General features: G+C 41.3%; 1 protein-coding gene and 1 pseudogene across 1 annotated transcript in view; both read right to left on the minus strand.

Annotated features, from left to right (window-relative positions):
- Positions 1-1,592: 1,592 nt before the first annotated feature.
- Positions 1,593-16,851, minus strand: LOC124003008 (annotated as a pseudogene).
- Positions 16,852-17,134: 283 nt separating this feature from the next.
- The window catches only part of LOC124002962 (extended synaptotagmin-1-like), a 38,290-nt gene continuing 32,051 nt past the window's right edge, over positions 17,135-23,373 (minus strand). The window contains exons 37-52 of the mRNA XM_046310830.1: positions 23,070-23,205; positions 22,778-22,884; positions 22,504-22,645; positions 22,147-22,323; positions 21,739-21,821; positions 21,345-21,393; positions 21,054-21,143; positions 20,630-20,725; positions 20,320-20,391; positions 20,152-20,238; positions 19,844-19,990; positions 19,623-19,759; positions 19,217-19,348; positions 19,009-19,111; positions 18,708-18,757; positions 17,135-18,508 (exon numbers count right to left, since the gene is read on the minus strand). Coding sequence (XP_046166786.1) covers positions 18,481-18,508; positions 18,708-18,757; positions 19,009-19,111; positions 19,217-19,348; positions 19,623-19,759; positions 19,844-19,990; positions 20,152-20,238; positions 20,320-20,391; positions 20,630-20,725; positions 21,054-21,143; positions 21,345-21,393; positions 21,739-21,821; positions 22,147-22,323; positions 22,504-22,645; positions 22,778-22,884; positions 23,070-23,205 — 1,636 coding nt within the window. The 3' untranslated portion in view covers positions 17,135-18,480. The remainder of the gene's footprint in view (positions 18,509-18,707; positions 18,758-19,008; positions 19,112-19,216; positions 19,349-19,622; positions 19,760-19,843; positions 19,991-20,151; positions 20,239-20,319; positions 20,392-20,629; positions 20,726-21,053; positions 21,144-21,344; positions 21,394-21,738; positions 21,822-22,146; positions 22,324-22,503; positions 22,646-22,777; positions 22,885-23,069; positions 23,206-23,373) is intronic.

Below are 23,373 nucleotides of genomic sequence, written 5' to 3' on the forward strand. Positions count from 1 at the left end.
TGACGCCATCTATTTTGAAGTGCACCAGTCCCTCCTGCAGCAAAGCACCCCCACAACATGATGCTGCCACCCCCATGCTTCAAGGTTGGGATGGTGTTCTTCGGCTTGCAAGCCTCCCCCTTTTTCCTCCAAACATAACGACGGTCATTATGGCCAAACAGTTCTATTTTTGTTTCATCAGACCAGAGGACATTTCTCCAAAAAGTACGATCTTTGTCCCCATGTGCAGTTGCAAACCGTAGTCTGGCTTTTTTATGGCAGTTTTGGAGCAGTGGCTTCTTCCTTGCTGAGGGTCTTCCAAATGAACAATGACCCCAAGCATACTTCCAAAATTGTTGCAATATGGCTTCAGGACAACAATGTCAAGGTATTGGAGTGGCCATCAAAGCCCTGACCTCAATCCTATAGAACATTTGTGGGCAGAACTGAAAGTGTATGCGAGCAAGGAGCTTACAAACCTGACCCACTTATTGTGGGAAGCTTGTGGAAGGCTCCCTGAAACGTTTGACCAAAGTTAAACAATTTAAAGGCAATGCTACCAAACACACACAGTTTACAATTTGTATCTGTAAACTTCTAACCCACTTGGAATGTGATGAAATAAATCTAATCTGACATCTCACATTCTTAAAATGACCTAAAACATGGATTTTGTTTTCTAGAATTAAACATCAGGAATTGTAAAACTGAGTTTAAATGTATTTGGCTAAGGTGTATGTAAACTTACGACTTCAACTGTATATCTCCAACCAAGTAAGCACGTCAAACATTTCGGACTCTCCTAGTTCCCATTAGCACGTGAACACTGTATTGGTGCAAGTATGGTTAACTGCATAATTGGTGTGTCTGAAAGAAGTGGGTGGATCAACAGCGATGGGTAACGTCAGCGCTCCATTATTGGTTCGACGCTAAAATGCATAGCAGTTTATGAGAACGAGGTTAAGGTTTGGAATAGGGTTAGGCTTAGCTAAAATGCTACAGTTGTCAAAAATGTACTCATCGTGCAGCGCAACACTCCATTAGTATCGCAGTTTGGTCACCGTTGAACATCTTCTCTGGTTGTTTTTATATCTAACTAGACAGGACTCGAGTTGGCATATTGTGGACGGTACAACAATTAATACAAAGTTAATGTAAAGAATTGCTATTCTCTTATGCAAGTGATCAGCCTACTGCTAAATGCATGGCTATAACTCACAGTAAAGGATGCCCCTAAGGATAACATCAAATCCAGCACACACACAGTCCCCTTTAGCTGAACGGATGTGACGGCGGGATTCGAGAGTGACGGACGGCCCAGCTGAGCCAATGGCGGAAGACTACAGACGGAAGGCCCAGCTGAACCAATCCAAAGATCCGATCTCCCAGAATCAACCTACTTTCTGTTTTGTATAAATTGTATTGTAACGGTTCACTCTTTCTCTTTTTCCTGCTGTTCTGTGCGAGCGAATGGGAGAGCCGTATATACGTGTACCAGATATTCTCACTCTGAATAAATCTGTCGCTTGTCGTACAATCTACCACCTTGTCTGAATCGATCCTTAACCGGCTCACCCTTCTACATACCCTTTTATCAACATTAACCACAAAAGTGAGATCACTGTTTTATTCTCATTGCCAATCATCAAACACACAAGTGAGATCACCGTTTTATTCTCATTGCCAATCATCAAACACAATTCAAAGCAAACTTAAACCCGAATGCTCACCCTTGTTTATCACACGTGTCCTTCATAAATGAGCACTGAATCAAGCTTTTCAGTTCCAGCAAGTATCTTTATCTAATGAGAGCTCACCAACTGGTAATTCATATATTGAAGTTGTTTCTTGCTCCGGCCGAACGCTGTGCCACGGATGTGAGTTTCCGCAAAAAAGTTAAACTCACCAGCGTGCGGTTCGGATCTAAAGCTGATCACTTTGTTTTGTACAACATCCCTCATTTAGACTTCACCGCAAAAAAAACAATGGCAGTCCTTTCTAAGCCTGAAGTATGTAGAAAACAGCTCAGTTTGTCATTAGGCAAACTATTCTGTATAATTGTTTTATAATTCTGTCAGTGCTTTTTTATGTTTCGTAGTTCTATAAATTCAATATGTATTTTTGTCATAGCTCCACCTGTCACCCTGCATTCAAGCATCTATTATGAACTACTTGTACACCAATCAAAAGTTTCCATTTGTTTAAAAAAAAATACATCTTGATCAAAATGGTTCCAGACACACAGATATTCTTAAAAGATTGTTGTAGTACATTAGTCAAAACAACTCACGCTGAGGTTACAATGATATTGTAAATATGGCATATTAATCCACAAACATCTTGATTTCATAGAATACATGTCCCCTGCCTGCTTGATTAGAAAGTGTACTGTTATTATGGATCAACTATTTAAAAGGCATCTATTCTAATCAGTTTAAAATCTCAATTTAACTCATCTGTTCTATTTTCAAGACTGTCTTCATTCAATGCCTTTGGCTTTCAGCTCACTCTTCACTCTGCTCAGGTAATCAGGGTCAGGATAACCAAAACTGTGGAAAAACACAAAGCACACAATACAATCTTGTAAATGAATCAAATGTAAAAAATAATCGTCAACTGTTACAGAAGGTTAATATAATCATATCCATCGTTTGAGGTATTTTACACTTGTGCCCCTCCATCGATGTTGGTCTTGTGGTGAATGTCGTTCCATGTCACACAGTTGTCTGTCCCAGTGGTTCTGGAGGTACCAACTGTGAAAATCAGCTTCTGGTTGAAAGCTCTCTTCAGTAACTTCAGCACTTCATTGCCCTCCTGGTTGTCAGGGAGATAAGCTGTTCTATGGGCCCCAATGAACCCTTTTCCAGGGTTGGAATGTTTCTTCTGAAGTCAGGAAAACATGTCAGTGTAGTTAAACATTTTGCTGTTAATCACCACAGTGAGGGTTAGTGCAAACAATGCATTATGAGAATTCAGTGCTGTAAATTTGTTACATTTCTAATGAATAAAAATGAAAGCCTTTTACCGTCTGTTTTCCACTTGGTATATCATAGCTGATAACTATCATGCCGTAGCCACGGTATCCAGGTATGCCGCGATGACTTTCATGTTTCACTTTCATTGTTCCCTCAGGCTGGTCTCCCTCCACCTTTCCAAACACATCCTTACACAAAGGACATCTGGGGCCTGAGAATTTCACTGCCTTCCTCAGACATTCTGTACAAAACTCATGGCTGCAGGACAACTTCCTCTTGTTGATAAATCTGTCCATGCATATGGAGCAATTATCATCTTCAGGCCCTCCTGTTGCTCCTCCATCTCCGACTGCTCCCCCCATGGCTGCTCCAGTGCTGGATCTGTCGCCAGGATACTCAATCTTGTGCTTGTCTTCTTCTTTAAACATAGGCCTTTTGAGCATCATCTCAAGCTCTTTCACAGCAGGGCCCAAATGTTGCGGTAGGCCGATCAGCCTCCAGGGACCATAGTTTTGTCCTGCCCAGACACAGCGGTGTCGAGGGTGGATCTCCTCCAGCTTGTCCCCCACAGTCTTTGCATGGGTAGGGTCCAGCAGGTGGCAGCTCATCGCTGATGTCGCAACCTATTGGTAGAGGTGCATGAGAGCTCTGATGGCGTTGCTTTCCAGAGAGACTGCCGGTGGAGTGTGTGATGTTGTAGGTCTTGTTTTAATTTTTACCTTGCCTGGAGACTTTTCCTCCATGAAATCTACTCTAAATTAATTTTTGATTGCTGTTATTTTCTCATGAAAGGCAGATTTCATTAGATCCCAGTGAGTCTGGTCCATGGCCAGCCCATGTGACAAAAGTGGATCTTTGATGTCCATCCAGATCATCCGTGGTGTTTTTGGAGATCTCAAAACAGGTCCTCCAGCAAATCCAGATGCTTTCTCTGTGGAGCTGTGATCCAGTCCAAATGTCATTACTGTAGTCTTCACCCCAAGAGCCTTCTCGACTGCCGTGATGCTCTGAGCCGGCCCAAACACGACGCAGCCATTGGCAGACACATTTAGGACCAGCCTAGTCGCCTCATTCTGGATGTTTTTCAGCGTATTCATGAGGTCTCCTGGATCCCCAGGTGTCAGATGGGTGGAAATGCTGTCCAAATCAACTACATACTTCTGGAAGAGGTCACTGAACTCCTGGTGGGCTTTGGTCAGCATAACATCTCTGCCTGTTTTCTGTGTGTCCTCTTTGATGGACACCTTCACTTCTGCATTGATTTTGACTCCATTTCTTTTCTCTATGTCCTCCATCTCCTTCCGGTAGGCCTGATTCAAGTACACAAAGTGGTTCAGTGGGACTGGAAAGCTCATTTCCTCCTGCCCAGGTTCTTCATGGGTCTTCATTCCATTGCGAGTCATGCTTTGTGCCGCTTCTGCATTATCGTTCCAATCCGCTTCTGGCTCGGTTTCCGCTTCCCTGACGATCTTGGTAAACTCTCTGCGGAACTGGCTCACTTCATCAAAGCTCCCTTTTACAGCCAACTTGTGATCGGTGGTGTGGTAATGACGGTGAAGGGCCGCACCGATGTCAATGCTAGCACTTACAGTTATTGGGAGATTGACCTAGAGGCGGGGGAAATAATATTTAAAAGATGTATATTATACTTTTTATATTATAGTTGATTTGAAAATGCTGTCAAATAATCACGCATTTGATTTACATACATCCTGTGGCATGTTGGATGTTTGAGGCAAGTCTTCCATTGAGCTGGGTTTACTGTTTGATTGATTCCAGGGTTTAAATGATGGTGGTATAGCCCCGTGAAACCGCACAGTGGCTGATGTCTTGGCCTGGTCTTTGAAGGTCATCTGCGTTTCATTCAGCTTCAGAAGGTACTCAACGACTTAACAGGGCAGATGAATAATAGCAGACAATCACACAATGATAATAATTAAAACTCTTAAGAATAAAAGACAGAAATGTATTCCCAAATCCAACTTGCAAACATGGCAAAAAACCATTGCTATAGGTTTGGGAATTTAAAACAGGGACACATTGTTTGCATCAATGTTAGTGAAGATTATTTTCTTATAGCAGCACCTCTATGTCTTGAGCGTCTCCTCAACATTGAAATGATACAGGTATTAATGTATCCTTCTAACCTGATGGGGGATGTATCTTGACTTCGGCCAAGTATCCGTTCAGCCTACCCACGTTGCAATCTGTTTCTTTAAAGTTATTATTCAACCACGACTGGAGACTTTTTTGAAGTATAGACTTCCATGAAAATATTTCTTTCCCAGGCCACAACACACGGACATAGACTGTAGCCTCATCTAAAGTGGTCTGCATTTCCTCGGTCTCGTCCGTCTCGTCCTTTGCCTGATTCAGGTCCTGAAAAAGTTACATTTGCGTTGTTCAGGTGGCTTAGTAACTGATGAGATAAGAGGATGACGTCATGCTTTCAAGGCAGATATCAGAACCTGATTGACAGGGGCAATAGCAGAAACTGTTGTCTCCTGAGCATTGACCAGAGTACTACAGTAGTGTCTAAAGCTAGTTAGAAAAATGACATCCTTTGATCTGCTAGATAGAATCATTACCACATCCTGAGTGCTTTGGGGGTTGATGGGAGAATGTTGATCTCGCTGTGATTGTTTGTTTCTAGCAGAGCCATTATCTCCTTCAGCAGGATAATCCACATTCATCTCTTTGGAAGAGGATGACCGAGGCTAGAGAGAGTGATGTCAAATATTGTAAATGCCATAAAATATCTACCACCATTCATGCTTTAGAGATATACATTTAAAAAAAAAGAAAACCAGTAAAGTACATTCATCAGATTTTCACAGCTAACAAAAGACAAAATTACTAACATTGCCAAAGTGTCTGGGGTCATACAGGGTTGCTTGATACAGGTCTGGGTCCTGGAAACAACAGAATATTAATATGATGTTAATCAATAGAGAGACAACTTTATGGATTTTAACATATGAAAATAGTGATTTGTCTGGTGAATGTGTGCCCTTGTTGCACAATAATCGATGTATTATACAAATATTCACAGCTTTATTATTAGCATAATAAAGAATCCCCATAGAAATATATCAGTTTAAGCTAGAGATGGGTTTTTTCCCCCAGGCCACACTACACTGACAGACTGTAGCCTCATCTAGAGGTCCAGTGGTCTGCTTTTCCCCTCTCGTCCTTTGCCTGATTCAGGTCCTGAAAAAATTACAACATGTATTATTTTTGCGTTGTTCAGGTGGCTTAGTAACTGATGAGATAAGAGGATGACGTCATGCTTTCAAGGCAGATATCAGAACCTGATTGACAGGGGCAATAGCAGAAACTGTTGTCTCCTGAGCATTGACCAGAGTACTACAGTAGTGTCTAAAGCTAGTTAGAAAAATGACATCCTTTGATCTGCTAGATAGAATCATTACCACATCCTGAGTGCTTTGGGGGTAGATGGGAGAATGTTGATCTCGCTGTGATTGTTTGTTTCTAGCAGAGCCATCATCTCCTTCAGCAGGATAATCCACACTCATCTCTTCGGAAGAGGATGAATGAGGCTAGAGAGAGTGATGTCAAATATTGTACATGTTGTAAAATATCTACCATTAATGCTTCAAGAGATATACATTTAGCCTTATGGAGATATATATATATTCTAAAAACACCAATAAAAAGAAAACAAGTAATGTCCTTATTTAACATGTAACGTACATTCATCAGAGTTTCACAGCTATCAAAAGACAAAATTACTAACATTGCCAGAGTGCCTGGAGTCATACAGGGGTGCTGAGGGATGCTTCACCTTAAAGTCATTATCTGCTTGATACAGGTCTGGGTCCTGGATTATAACATGTGGAAATATTGATTTGTCCAGTGAATGTGTGCCCTTGTTGCACATTAATATATGTATTATACAAATATTCACAGCTGTCTAAAAATAAAATGACTAACGTCATCAGAGCTTGGGATATTAACACAGGTTGCTGAAGGTGTCCCTCCAAAAGTCTCAGAGAACCGATCGGAAGTCTCTCGGGCTGATGCGTCTTCTTCAGACACGTCCTCGGATACTCCTGCCTGAAGGAATAACTGATCAGAATGAGCGGCAATTCTAGTCCAAAAAAGGAAGCCACTTTGGACAGTCCAATAGAAAAACTTGATTGGTTTGATAATAATCCTGTTTTTTCAGAGATCAGTTGAGTCAGTGTCACGAGGTCATGTAATACATACACTTCAGGTCCCTGAGGCGTAACTAAGGTTGATGTCCGCACCCCGTGGAAATTTCATTAGCATAATACAAATACCCCCATATAAATCTGACATTTTAAACTAAACTCAGCAAATAAAGAAAAGTTCTCACTGTCAACTGTGTTTATTTTCAGCAAACTTAACATATGTTCGTTCATACAAATATTTACACAAGATTCAACATAAACTGAACAAGTTCCACAGACATGTGACAAACAGAAATTGAATAATGTGTCCTGAACAAGGGGGGGGTCAAAATCAAAAGTAAGTAAGTATCTGGTGTGGCCACCAGCTGCATTGAGAACTGCAGTGCATCTCCTCCTCATGGACTGCACCAGATTTGCCAGTTCTTGCTGTGAGATGTTACCCCACTCTTCAACCAAGGCACCTGCAAGTTCCCGGATTTTCTGGCGGGAATGGCCCTAGCCCTCACCCTCCGATCCAACAGGTCCCAGGCGTGCTCAATGGGATTGAGATCAGGGCTCTTCGCTGGCCATGGCAGAACACTGACATTCCTGTCTTGCAAGAAATCACGCACAGAACGAGCAGTATGGCCGGTGGCATTGTCATGCCAGGATGAGCCTGCAGGAAGGGTACCACATGAGGGAGGAGGATGTCTTCCCTGTAACGCACAGCGTTGAGATTGCCTGCAATGACAACAAGCTCAGTCCGATGATGCTGTGACACACCGCCCCAGACCATGACGGACCCTCCATCTCGATCCCGCTCCAGGGTACAGGCCTCGGTGTAACGCTCATTCCTTCGACGATAAACGTCAATCTGACCCAGTCCTGTCTGGTCCAGCGACGGTTGGTTTGTGCCTATAGGCGATGTTGTTGCCGGTGATGTCTGGTGAGGACCTGCCTTACAACAGGCCTACAAGCCCTCAGTCCAGCCTCTCTCAGCCTATTGCCCGTTCCTGGTGTAACTCAGGCAGTTATTGTTGCCATCCTATACCGGTCCTGCAGGTGTGATGTTCGGATGTACCGATCCTGTGCAGGTGTTGTTACACGTGGTCTGCCACTGCGAGGATGATTAGCTGTCCGTCCTGTTTCCCTGTAACGCTGTCTTAGGCGTCTCACAGTACGGACATTGCTATTTATTGCCCTGGCCACATCTGCAGTCCTCATGCCTCCTTGCAGCATGCCTAATGCACGTTCACGCAGATGAGCAGGACCCTGGGCATCTTTATTTTGGTGTTTTTAAGAATCAGTAGAAAGGCCTCTTTAGTGCCCTAAGTTTTCCAAACTGTGACCTGAATTTCGGAATGTTCCACAGGTGCATGTTCATTAATTGTTTATGATTAATTGAACAAGCATGGGAAACATTGTTTAAACCCTTTACAATGAAGATCTGTGAAGTTATTTGGATTTTAACAAATTATCTTTGAAAGACAGGGTCCTGAAAAAGGGACATTTCCTTTTTTTAGTGAGCTTAGGTATTTCTTTGCATTGGATGTGCCTCAATCCACCGTATCCGCCTATGTCCCACTTCCACATTTGCGGTGAATATCAAATCAAATGTCCACAAGCCTCACAAGACTCATCTGAAGGTCCCCCAGTACCAGTTAAACAAAAAAATGAATGGAAGTACACTACCGGTCAAAAGTTAACACCTAACACCTTCAAAAAGGTTTTTCTTTATTTATACTATTTTCTACATTGTTTTGATATCTCATTGTAGAATAACAGTGAAGACAACACAAATGGAATCATGTAGTAACCAAAGTGTTAAACAAATCCAAATACATTTTACATTTGAGACCAAGATCTCATTTACAACTGCGACCTGGCAAAGCAGTGCAACAAAAACAACAGAGTTACACGTGGGATAAACAAACGTACAGACAATAACACAGTAGAAAAATCTATATACAGTGTGTGCAAATGTAGTAAGATTATGGAGGTAAGGCAATAAATAGGCCTTAGTGGTGAAATAATTACAATTTAGCATTAACACGAGTGATAGATGTGCAAGTAGAGGTACTGGTGTGCAAAAGAGCAAAAGTAAATGACATGGGGATGAGGTAGTTGGATGGGCGAGCTTCATGAGGTAGTCACCTGAAATGGGGGGGGGGGTCCTATTTGGTAAAAGACCAAGTCCATATTATGGCAAGAACAGCTCAAATAAGCAAAGAGAAATGACAGTCCATCATTCCTTTAAGACATGAAGGTCAGTCAATCGGGAACATTTCTAAAACGTTGAAAGTTTCTTCAAGTGCAGTCGCATAAACCATCAAACGCTACGATGAAACGGGCTCTCGTGAGGACCGCCACAGGAATGGAAGACCCAGAGTTACCTCTGCTGCAGAGGATAAGTTCATTAGAGTTACCAGCCTCAGAAATTGCAGCCCAAATAAATGATTCACAGAGTTCAAGTAACAGACACATCTCAACATCAACTGTTCAGAGGAGACCGCGTGAAGCAGGCCTTCATGGTCAAATTGCTGCAAAGAAACCACTACTAATGGACACCAATAAGAAGGAGAGACTTTCTTGGGCCAAGAAACAAAAGCAATGGACATTAGACCAGTGGAAATTTGTCCTTTGGTCTAGAGTACAAATTGGAGATGTTTTGTTCCATCCGCAGTGTCTTTGTGAGATGTGGTGTGGGTGAACGAATGATCACATGTGTATTTCCCACCGTAAAGCATGGAGGAGGTGGTGTTATGGTGTGGGGGTGATTTGCTGGTGACACTGTTTTATTTAGAACTCAAGGCACACTTAAACAGCATGGCTACCACAGCATTCTGCAGCGATACGCCATCCCATCTGGTTTGGGCGTAGTGGGACTATCATTTGGTTTTCAACAGGAAATTGACCCAACACATCTCCACCAAGAAGGAGAGTGATGGAGTGCTGCATCAGATGACCTGGCCATCACGATTCCCCAACCAAATTGAGATGGTTTGGGATGAGTCGGAACACAGAGTGAAGGAAAAGCAGCCAACAAGTGCTCAGTATATGTGGGAACTCCTTCAAGACTGTTGGAAAAGCATTCCAGGTGATGCTGGTTGAGAGAATGCCAGAAGTGTGCAAAGCTGTCATCAAGGTAAAAGGTGAGTATTTGATGAATCTCAAATATATTTTGATTTGTTCAACACTTCTTTGGTTACTACATGATTCCATATGTGTTCTCATTATTTTGATGTCTTCACTATTATTCTACAATGTAGAAAATAATATAAAGAAATAAAACTCTTGAATGTGTTGAAGGTGTTCAAACACTTTTGACCGGTAGTGTATATATGGAGACATAAATAAGGGGTTAAATACATGTCAAGAAAAATAACAAAATGTTCCCCCCCAGGTTAGACAGGGGCTTAGACTGTTTAGTGCCAAAAATAAGGGGTTAAATACATATATATTAAAAAAATGTTTCCTAGTCTTTGTTATATCTCTCAGATACAGGACAGACACATCAGAACAAACTTCCTTTAGATTTTCTTTATGGGACTATCTGGTCCATGCAGTGAATCTGTTATTCAATCCGTTTGTGTGGGCTAATATATTTCGATACTTCAAGGGGTCTGAAAATTCTAAATCAAATAGCAAAATTAGCCTTGGTTTGACCTTTAAAAAAAAAAGATCCTATAGCTTAGGAAACCCCCCCCCCCAAGCTCCCCCGGCTTAGATTTACGGGTTAAATTACACTGTTTAAGGCTCTCAAAAGATACTGAGCAACAGTAAGCGGTGCTAGTATACCACAATAGAGTCCTATAAAACTCCTTACCTTGTAAGTAAAAGCACTTTGAGAAACACTAGACCGTTGAGGCTGTGACTGTATCACTGTTACAGGGCCACTGGATGTTCCTGTGGGCTGGGAGAGACCGTGGAGAGCACTTTTATTTACCATCATAAACCTGTGCCTTCACAAAGTTAGAGTTCTTATTATATTGGTGAATTCTCTCTCTTAGTGGCTCTGAACTGAAGTCTTAGGACAAGGCTCGGGACGCACTCTATTCCTCCATTGAGGATGCTTTTTAGTCCAGTAGTAGGTGAAGGCCGGGATTCAGCCGATCCCTCATTGTCGGCAATGCAAAACCAGCCGCAAATCAGTTGTTTATGTCAAATGGTTTTATATTTCAGTCTTCTGCAATGTATATAAAGTGAAATATTGGGATGCAAAATCAAAATTGAATACATTTCAACTCTATATCTGACATGGTACAGGCGTCTTATTTTTTTAAAGCCCATAACCATGTGTATGAGGTGTATACTTTTGTTTAAAAGTAGATTTGTTTAAGACTAGCAAGAAACACTGGGTGACCCTGATTTAGCTCACTGCAGTACAAGGTTAAAGGCAACAACACCCGCATTCAAGAGATCACATTCACGGTAAACGCTCCACATGTCGGCTCAATAGCAAACTGCCTTTAAATAGTGCATAAATAGTGCAATGGTCGACACACCGCGAATGGATAGAATCCAAGCCTAAGGCCTATATTCAATCGGTTCCAGCGCTAACCCGCAATAACTGACAACTGCATAGCCGTTTCATTGCTTTTGTTTAGGTGATGTCGGACATGTAACTGCATTGGAGAAGCTGTCAAATCGATGAACGGTTGTGCCTCCTCAACATGTGGTTAACGCAATAGCCTACATTTCCACATTCTAAATAGAAGTAGCCTACCCCGAGACAAAAGTGTTTAGTCATAATAATTAGAGCACAAGAACATTGTAGGCCTTTATGAAAGACTGTTCGTTTATGTTAACCCTAAATACCCAAATTAAGTCACCGGTTTTAATAATGTCACACCTGCGTAACATATGCTACCCCTGGTCCCGTGCTTTGATACCTACCACATGAATCTGTATTTGCGAAAGGTCATGGGGCCGTTGCTGTTCTGGTCCAGAGACTTCATGGTTTCTGTTCATCTCTGCAGTTGATGTCTTGTAAGAAATAATGATTGTTAAGTTCTCATCTTAAGTTTTTTTAGGATAAAAATGTTCCATGATCTAGCCACAATACAAGTGCATATACTCACATCCATGTCCTCTACGCCTGACATGTTCAGTCTCTGTGCTCACACCACTCAAGATGTCACTTTCACTTCAGCCGGTCCTAAACACCATAGGTTTAGCATTTTAATTGCCCATTTGAACACAATGCACATCAGGCTGGTATGTGAAAAACTACTATGTGTGTGAAATTAGAACTAAAATGTATAGAAAAGGCCATTTCTTTCTCTGACTATTAGGGGACACTGGATTGGTTCTCACTTTTCTATTACTCTTGTTCTTGTGTTTCTCAGCATGTTTTAAGCCCCGTTTATACCCGGTTCTGACAGGCATCCTTTGTCCTGATCTTGTCCACATTCTGATTTTGTCCACATTTCCAAACAGGTGTAGATGATTAAAAGACACATTGTGGTCCGATCAGATCTTCCTGACCACCTTCGGATGTAGTCAGGAACGGATTGTCTCTGGATATATTACAAGTATAGACGATTCTTTAAATCATCATTATCCCACCTTCTAAAATCATTGACAGGTGACCCCATTGACTTATGACATCAATGTGTCTTAAAATAAATCAACATTTTGAAAGAATAGCAGTCAAATAATTTGCATACAGGGAAGGACAAGGAAATGTGGTCACGACGAGGACACAAATAAAATACATTTTAATAACATGTACACTATTTCTGAAGATGTGGGCACGATCAGAATGTGGATATCAGGGCAAAGGACACATGTTAGCTGCAGGTATAAACTAGGCTTTGGACTCCTTTAAAGCGGCAAGCAGTAGTTAAAGCAATTTCCCCACCCCTGTTCTGGTAAAAATCTGAGGGATGGGGCTGTAGAAATATAACCATTCTCAGATGTATAAACAGAGCTATGGATGCAAGGACTGACCATCCATGATATCAAAATTATAGTTGAAACCATGTTTTAAGGTTTGTTTACATTTACATTGTTTACAGACATTGGAGTAAAACAAGCTTATATATTTGGGGTTCTGATGGGGTACCACAGTTGATACAAGCTCATGAGGCATTTATTTAGAAGTTATATTCTTCAAGGCGCATGAGAAAAAGGAGAGCCACCGGAGAAGAATCAAGGGGACCAAGTGCTTCGACATCCGGGCGAATGACTTGGTTTGGAAGAAGGGCGAAAGGAAGGTGAGCCCCGGGAAAGCTTGGTGCTCCTAGCTGGGGTCACCATCAGTTAAGGTGAATATAAAAATCTCATAACTATTTGCATTTGCTGCCTCGTGGTGGGCGGCATCGCCATGCTGTCAATAGTACCCAACACTGGCCCAAGAGTTCCTCAAAATAGTCCATCTCAAGACTAACCACTGGGTCACGTTAAGTAACCTCTACTTCCAGTGTACGAAAGACTATTGAGAATAAATATGAGTTCATCCTGGGAGAGCTGTAACTCGGCCCACCGGTGATGTGGAGCAGGGCATGCTGGGCAATCTCTGAGTAGAAGGAAATAACTAGAGAAAGTACACAAGCCGTGATGAGTTCCAGCCATCTCCTGTGATTACCTCTAGTTAGCATTCTTTGTTTTAGCCAAGGCCCGTGTGCGTCCTTCAGAAATGTGAGTTCATATTTCTTACAATACATGTGTTATGGACGCACTCCGTTGTTATGCTAATTCGCGTAGTCTTATGCCCTGTGGTTATATGGATATATACTGATTGTGGGTATTTTGCTAGCAATGAGCCTTGTGGATGCATTATTACATTCAAGTTAATGCAGTAGTGTGAGGATGATGGTGCTGTGTAGTTGCACTCCTCTGATCATTCCTTAGTGAAGTCACAGCCATGTTGTTAGGTTGTATTGCACTGTGCAGCAGATACGATATAAAAAGATATAAATAATATGGCTACAATTGGTTATGTAATTGGAGGTTGTATTAAGCTTATACCTGCCATTTACTATTGTATTTAATTTCCCCCCTTTCAGAACCACACAAACTCTTAGATAACACATTTGTTAAGCCAAACACTGTGCTGTGATGTTACTACTCTGTGAATCAGCGTCATTAAACAACCTCAACTGGAATCATACCGGTCTGTCATCTGTGCTCTTACAAGCACCTGGGAGAGAACACAGTGCTAAGTAAAACCTAACCCTAAATAATATACAGTCCACCAAGTCCTCAACTACCTCCAGGTAGGTACTGTTAAGGTATATGACTCCAGTGGTCATGACACCACCCTGGAGTTTCTCTCACAACTCATCTCTTTATCTTTTCCAGGGATCATCCCTTACCTTATCCTTTCTTTTCTGTCTGCCATTAACATTACTGCATGTCTAATCAAACATTTAAATGATTCAATAACTGTATTTGTACATACCTGATAATCCTTTAACCTGTGTGTTTGCTTGTTTACATCTGTCTCCTACCCTTTACTCTGCTCCTGTTCTCCAGGACCTAGGGGTTCTGCCTAACACCCAGACATGGATCCAGCTGATGTCCTTCATTACCAACCACCCCCCAACTTTTCATTACATCAGCTCCTGTTATTGTCAAGTTGTCATTATCTCCTAAGAAAGAGCATTGAAAACTATCATACAGGGCACATAATGTGAGATGCACAGATTAGCTAAAAACAGTAGCACTGCAACCACTCAGAACAAAGACGGCAGTAGCACCTGGACTTTGCAGTTTCCCTCTTCGAGTCCACCTTCCAAGACGGTCCACCTACGTGATGAAAACAAGTGACAAGCAGAACCTACCATCCACACAATTACCCACCACCTCTCTATTCCACACATCGGAATTCAGTATTTCAGTCTGATTGCCATGCGAGTGTACAAAAAAATCTAAAAGTAAATTGACACACATGCACCCAAAAAATTTAGTTTATGTATTTAAATCTAAAATATTGCCAGATTGGTTTTCACAGCTGTTTCATAAGGTGTTAATTATTGTAAATTGTAACTTATCCCTTGATGGTATTTGTTAGTTCAAAATGGTTGTATCATAGGACATACAATAGATATATTCAACCACAAGGGTGTACTAATGAGCTGAGTTTTTTTAATCATAAGAGGACTAATATTATTTCAGTGTAGCTAAGGGAAGGCCTGTTTAAAATGAAAAACATGCCAGCCAGACAAGCCAGTGTACAATCAAATGTATTTGCATATGAATGGAGTGGAATGTGGATGTCTTTGTGATCTGTAAGGTAAGTAACAATTCAGTTGACCGTTGTATGTGTGGATTAATTGTCGGAGTAGAGGACCTTGTGCATTTCAGGTAAAATAACAACTAAATTTTTATATCCCAGGACAAATTAGCTAGCAACAGCAAGCTAGCTAAATAGGACAAATTAGCTAGCTAAATTGCCATAAAGGTTTAATGCTTTTCGACCTGTCCCCAAATTAATGTAATTGCTTGTTTGTTTTTATATTTAAACCTGTGTGTCGTGATCTGCGTTTGGTGTGGTGGGACAAAATAATGTATTCACGATGGCGCACAAGCGCAGCCGGTTTGGGTTCAATGTAACACATAACACACAGCTGTCTGTGCGGGTCGCTACAATAGAACATACATGCAAACTAACACTACATCTACATGACGTGAATGAGCCGGCAGTTTGACGACTTAGGGAAAAAAAACTTGTCTCCATTGACAGTCCATGTTAATACATAGTGGTATTTTATGGCGCTAGGAAGACGTTAGGTGACTTCATGAGAGGTATCAGTAGCTTCACGAGTATTATTTATGACCTTCATCACCCCTCATACACTCCAGTCAAATAGGGATACTCTGCTTTATGCAATGTCGATACAAATAAGATTGTGTATTGTCTCTTGTATTAAAACAAATATGGGATCAACTCAATGTTTATGTAGCCTGCTTTACTGCCCAAATACAGAAAATAGTATCACTTTCGTTTTACACAGAATTGATCATCTTTGAATATCGATTAAAATGAATCCACAAAATTCTAGTAAACAGTTGCTTTCGTGATAGGCTGGTACAAGTTCTAGAACCACATACAACCCCAAAATAAAATATATACAATTTAGGTGCGATTAAAGTTTACTTACAAGTGCGCACTGCGTGGCGTTCTCACTTAAATGTCTTGCAACCTATTTTGACAACTGGGGCTGTACAAGAAAACGAAAATCTGCCAGCTAACGTTACTGCTGACTACTGTAGCTAGCAAGTTGGCTGACTACTGTAGCTAGCAAGTTGGCTAACTGACTAGAGCTAGCAGGCTACTGGCTATAATCATGATAGCCAGTGGAAGTAATTCGTCCCTCATGGTAACTAACGTTAGTCCCTCAACCTGCTACAAACTTTCTACGTTACTTTCTGTAGCTAGATCTTCTGTCTGGCTGGTGCCTATTGATATTGTTTGTGTGTGTGTGGGTTCAGACGTAGAAATCTCACCTTTCTGCAGCAGGTACCTCTGGGCTGGGGACTTCGTTTTGTAGCAGGTTGAGAGATTAAGGTTAATTTACTTCCATTAGCTAGCTACTAAACACAGCCATTAATGCACCGTGAATGTTTATATTAGGGGGCGTGTTGTACTTCCAGGTATGAACAAAAATAAAATAAAATGGGCTACGTTTTTTCGTTTGTTTTGTTTCTGTTACTCGATGCACAATTTGGAAACTATAAACGAGGAAACGAGTTGATATCCAGTTTTAGATTTCAAACCGAAAAAGTATTTCCTCGTTTGGTCTTGCCGAAATGAAAGGAAATAGGAATTTTCCAAAATTACAAGGAGCGACTCAAATAACGTTGATCGATATGGCCACTTCTGTTGTTTGAAAAATAGTGTGCTTGCTGCATTTATAATAGTTTAATGTATACCACACGGAGTAATATGGCATTTTAATCAGTTTGCAGAATAATTTTGGTTAAATTTTGAACTCCACTAATAGGTTTGTAGGACTTGAGGACTAGTTTCTGTACCACAGGAGATTGATCTCGTAAGGTGCAAAAAGTGTTTGACACTGATTGTAATTACCATCTTTATTTTTTCAAAGGAATTTTCATTTTGGCAAAGTTCAGGGACAATATATGTAATGCGTTAAAAAATCTGCTGCAATAAAACAAAAATACACAAATGTAAAACACATCAAAGCAGTATAGTACCACAAGGGCAAGTAAAATGTTTTAAAAGTTTAAACAAAAAGATATGTAACAAAATGGAATGGAGCATAACAAACACTATGACAATGAAATGGCAGATAAATAGTTTGAAAGGAATAACTGTTAACACTCCATTTAACACATTTGAACCCCACTGGTCAGTATCTGTAATCTGTATTATCAGAGTGACTTTGGCTATTGGGTACAGTTCACATGGATAAGATATGGATGACAGTACTGTATATATCATTGTTATATACTATAGTGGTAGTCTCTGTTTAATAACATAAGGCAAAGTAAGGTAACATAAAAGCAATGCTCTTTTAGTAAGGGAGGTTCCTGACTAGACACTGAGTAAAGGCGTGTGGGTTAAAGGTGTATTGTGTATCTGACTACATGAGACTGAATATGCAAGGACCCATACTGTATCTAAGCCCATAATACTGTACTTTCAATCTTACATATTCTTCATTATCCTTCTATTAATATTAACATGCTTAACAACCCACAACAAATAACATTCCATAATATATTATGGAATTCCCTGATATATCTTCCAAATCATGTTTGTTACTTTGGTATTATCAAATACAGAACTGATACTGTATCCTGACAACGCATTTTGCTGGTCCCTATTCACTTCCTGTTTAAGGAAAGAGTTTCTGTACCTTGATAACATGAACTCCTTCCTCACTGGCAAGATAAATGCATATAACTATCATTCATCAGTACATTAACCTTCAACGTACATAACCTTCAAATGATCTTCAAATAACCCTAACAAGTTGGTAATATACTTTTAAAAAGTAACTTTCATAAGCAGGTATAACCCTCATCAGTTCTTAAAGTATGCAGGTATAACCCTTAACCTTCTTAAAGTGTGTAACATCCGTAAGTATATACACATTTTGACCTTTTACATCATAACTATTAATACTCGGTATAAACTTCAGATTAAACTGTCTAATACTGACTTTCTGGTCCAATCCAGATTGTCTGACGTATTGAGTTGCCCTGTCTTTAGTGATAATATTGATATGTGAATATATAGAGATAGACATTAACAGGCAGACAAGTGACGAGAGGTGAAAGGACAGAGCAGGCTGCAGCAGCGGTAAAGGTAGGTGGGGGAAGGCATCAGCGTGAGTTAGGCTGTACAGGTTCACTTTAAACCTGTGGTATAACAGGTATGGCAGCTGCAAACAGATCCACTATTCAGCCTCCTCTTTCAAGTCAAACCTGTGGGAGGGTTAAAGTAAAGTAAAAGTGGCTTAATTCATTAACCCAGCATTTTGTATGGCTACCACTCCAACGAGAAGACACACACATAATAACAGCGTCAAGGTCAGTGTATTGTGGCTAAATTGTCAGTCAACCACCTTCGTTAGCGCAATCAATCAATTTGTTCATTGCTACCTGTTTTATGGTTACTACTCACCATTCTGTGACACCAGAGGCCAGGTCAATCTGAGCCAGCTCTATGTGCACCTGAAAGAAGAAGTTTGATAAGAACAAATATTACTATACACAGCATTCAAAACAAGATCCATTTGCATAATACTAACATGATATTGCATGGGTGGAACAGAAGCATGAGTCATCATTTGCACCAGGTGAGAAAAAAACAAAACAATGTTCAGACACCATGTTTACTCCAAAGCTACCCAGCTGATACAGTTTAGTATGATGAGTAAAATATAGCCATAAAAGAAGATGCTGTAATCCAAGCCCAGGCTGACCTGTCCAATGATATCGCTGCTCCTGAAGGACGCTGAGCTGTTCTTCACCGACACACTCAGATGCCTGCGCCTGGCCTCCTCCACAGACAGATCAAATTCAAACCTACACAGAGGGGGCAGGGACAATACTTTTACACTCTGCCATTTAACACAGATAGGTTCAAATGACTCAGTTGGCAGTGAGACACACACACATAACACCTCACACCTCTCGTTATATTCTGGGTTCAGGTCTCTCTTCTTGACGCTTGTCTTCTTCTTGGTGGCCTTGGTTTTGTCTGGCAGCAGCATGAGGGAGATGTAGGTGTCTAGGCCATCCTTACTGGAGGACTGGAGATCCCTATACAGAAACACACAACATATAACATGATCCATGACCTTAAAAACCAGTGTGGTCAAATGGTAAAGTAAGAGAAAAAGGTACAGTATGAGGAATTTGTTGAAAATAGGGATATCATTACATGAATGGACCCTTTCTTTAGCAGTGAGATCAAAGCTAGGCTATATGTAGGGGGCAGTAGCGTTTGCAGACCATCATGTGACCTGACAATGACAAACTCTGTGCTCTTGCTATATGAAAAGAGTTGAGTTGATGCAGACACTCAGATGCAGACCTGCAGGCATGGACTGCAATGGTGAGTTTCTTCTCCTTTGAGGCATATGAAAGAGACAGCTTCACCTGCCCACAGTTTCCTGCAGCGCACGGCAGTGTCCCTTGACCTATCAGCTCCACCATTTTAGAGTCCAGAATCTGTTAAAAGATACACCTTGTAAGTAATAATTTCAACAGTAACAATAGAGGATACAGAAGTGTGTGTGCGTGTGTGTGTTTTACCTTAAGCTCAGCCCTCAGTAGAATCTGACTGTCAGGTGAGGCCCCATCTAGATGCAGCCACTGATCCAGGACCAGATCTGGTTCTGACAGCAGCTCTCTGATTGGTACCACCAGAGAACCCATCGCCTGATCCCAAGCACTGGAGAGCTACATGTAGAGATAGAGAGAGACACCCTTAAGTGACTGACCTGCTGCTGACCTGAACAAAATGTCCACATTAATGGACAATAAAGAAATTGTATATTGTTGTAAATGAGTAACGCAAGAGAAAGCAAAGTGCTTGCAATGACACTCAAACAACCACCCACCTTCACTATGAGCATCTCTTCTTTGGGGTCACGAACCAGGAAGTAGAAAGCCTCGTCCCACTGGGGGGAGTGGGTGCGATCACACACCTTAAGAGAGATAGGGAAAAGAGACGTTAGTTGGTCAATCTAAGACAACTTACAAGCGTGATATTGTAAGCTGAATCTCACCTTGGTTCTGTAGGTTGTCTTCCCCAGAACTAGCTCAGCTCCAGCCTTTGGCTCCTTCCCACTCTTCTTTAACTAGAAACACAGATAAAGGTCACTCTAGGGCAATTAGTGACATAACTGATAAGGGAAAAAAATGGATAATGTAAGACTATTATGGTGAGATAATGTATCAGCAATGAAACAACACAAGAGAAAATAACCAAGTGAAGCATCACAGTTTATCACAAACATCAGATGACAGTAGGCCATCAAGATCATGGCAACATGACAACAGAATCCCATCAGAGGTAAAAGGTCAAAGGTGACTCACAGGCAGTGAGTGGGCTCTGTCCATATAGACAAAGAGGAGAGCAGTAGAGGGAACAGCCTTGTTCTGGTAGGACTGGAGAGACTGCAGCTGCAGCACCTGGAGGTTGGGGAGGAAAGAGTTACATTGAGACATCTCGTGATACTAATGCTGTGCTCTGTTATGCCACATAGCAGGAGTTATGGAATATGAATCAACTGCTTTCTGCAAATAGAAAAACTTTCTTGGAGTGACTGACAGGACGGGGAGGAAAGAGATTGCTGAACTGAAATCATAGTGAAAGAGATAGGAGGTGAGAGAGGCAGAAGAAACTGAGAAAGGAGTTGGACTGACCTCAAAACTAGTAATAGAATGAGAGATAGGGCAAAAGAAGAAGGGGGAAAAAAGCTAAATTTGTAGAGACAGAGAGGAGAGAAATAGAACTGACCTGATCCAGTCTGTCTGGTTGTGATACTGTAGGTACCCACTCCAGTACCAGGTGAACACGACCTGACTTCACTTCATTCAGAGTGTACCACTGGAACACAGAAATATACGCTTTAGACTGTGTACAAATCTAGCACAATCAGTAGAGGTAGAATGTAAAGCTAGACTGTGACAACAGTAATAACCTCACAATCAAAACTTTTATTACAAGTGATAAAAGGGCCACAGGACAGAGGAATTAAATCAATTCCAAACTCTGTCCTGACTTCCTGTATAAAGACTCTTGACTCACCTGGTCTGTGTACTGGGACCTGATGACATCACTCAGCCTGATCATGAACCTGCACACAAAAAAAAACAAAAAAGTTTTGGCAACTATTTGGCATTAGATTCTTGTGACTTTTTTATATAGATCTGTTTGATACGTAATAGTAGACAAGTAGAAAACTTTGCAAAGCCGTCTACCATAAGGCCAAAGTTTATAAAGACAGTACCTCTTATCTTGTGTGCATCCCAAATAGCACTCTGTTTCCTCACTTGGTGCAATATTTTTGACCAGGGCTCATAGGGCTCTGGTCAAAAGTAGTGGACTATAAAGGGAATAGGGTGCCATTTGGGACATATCCCTTGAATATCAATAACAGGTTACTGATTAAATAGTGTATAGTTGTCCAGTTAGAACACACCTGCCCAGGAAGTCATCAGAGTCCATGTCTTTATCATACAGCTCTACCTGGATCTCCTCTCTAGCCTGGGGGGTCAGCACAGTCTGGGAAACACACATCAGGGAAAATCAATAACAACAAAACTAAACACAAATAATACTATTACATGATAATAAGGAAGAAAATGTACAAATGTCACAAACTTCTAGTGGTCTCAGATACATTTTTACGACAAAACCCTTCATAATGATCCACGAGTGGAGACACTGCAGCTCATACAAACGATCTCTACTCTAAACTCTAAAATGTATAGCTTTTACTTTTTAAGGCACCGCACAATACATTTTACTGCTCATTTAAATGTGCACAATGTCTAACACCCTGTCCTAGAGAGATGAGCTTTCCTAAAAACTCCAACTCCCTCCATACCTCATACATCTCGTTCCAGATAGGGTTGAGGTTCTCCTTGATCACATGACTCTTAAACTTGACCCCTCCTATGTTGATCTTGACGTAGGGGTCACTCTTGCCCTTCTTCAGGCCCCCCATCAGTTTATCCATGGCAACCAGATCCTTGGCCTCCAATAGGTGGATTCTCATCACCCCCTACAGGACAAACAACATAACCCCAGTGACACTCAAGCACGTTTTGAAGGCATCCTAGTATTCTCAAAATATGAAATATTATAGTCTTTTTGATACATTTTTGGTTTAATCCTTTACATTTTGGTTCAAACTATTGGTCTAAGCAATATATTTGTGTTGTCCCTTCAGTGAAGCACCCACCTCTGTGCCAAAGCTGGGGTTAGGTGTTGTGTGAGGAGGGCGGGTTTCAAGGACGACATCAGGCATGGCCTCAGCTTTCTCAGGTACAGACACAGAGGGAAGGCTAAACACTGTAGCTCTGGCAATGTCGTCTATACCAGACCTGAGTATACACACACAGGAACACAACACACACACACAGCATGTTTATAGTTGCTTCACCACACTGAAGATTGTCTATGCAGAGTCAGAGTACATGAAAAGCTCTCTGCATGCGTTGTTGAATGGAGCTCACCCTGCTGTTGGCCTCTGCCAGGGTTCTTGCTCCTCAGTGTCTGCTGTGACTGACTGTTGGGTGATGGTGATAGGTTCCTCCACCTCACTGTCTTCTGGCTCCTCTATCTGTCGGTCAAAAACACACGTCAATACTTTCACCTGCAGCTATAAAGTTGTAGTCGGTCATGCAATTCATATCAAAATCAAACAGAATCTATCTTGTTAATACATAAACTCTTGGTTTCAATAAAAACATATCCACAGAATGCATCTTGAAACCCATATACAGACATCCACATCCAGGATCTCACCTCAGTATCAAAGCTGGGATCAGGGCTGGTGTGTGTGGGGAGTGTCTCAGGAGGGCTGGGTTCTTCTTTGGCAGCCTCAAAGACCTCTTCTTCTTCCGGTTCTGAGACAGCGGGTTGGCTGGAGACTGCAACAGACCTGAGAATACACACAAAGAGACACACATGTTGAAGAGTTTTATAATTTACATACACTTTATTAGGGTTGTCACGATACCAGTATCACAAACATATGATACCTGATTTTCCGTGGCAAAAAGGAAAACACAAAGCAGATTCAACTCTTTGGTCCTTTAAAAAACCTGCT

Source organism: Oncorhynchus gorbuscha, linkage group LG18 (assembly GCF_021184085.1).
Source record: "Oncorhynchus gorbuscha isolate QuinsamMale2020 ecotype Even-year linkage group LG18, OgorEven_v1.0, whole genome shotgun sequence".
In the NCBI taxonomy this organism is placed as follows: domain Eukaryota; kingdom Metazoa; phylum Chordata; class Actinopteri; order Salmoniformes; family Salmonidae; genus Oncorhynchus; species Oncorhynchus gorbuscha.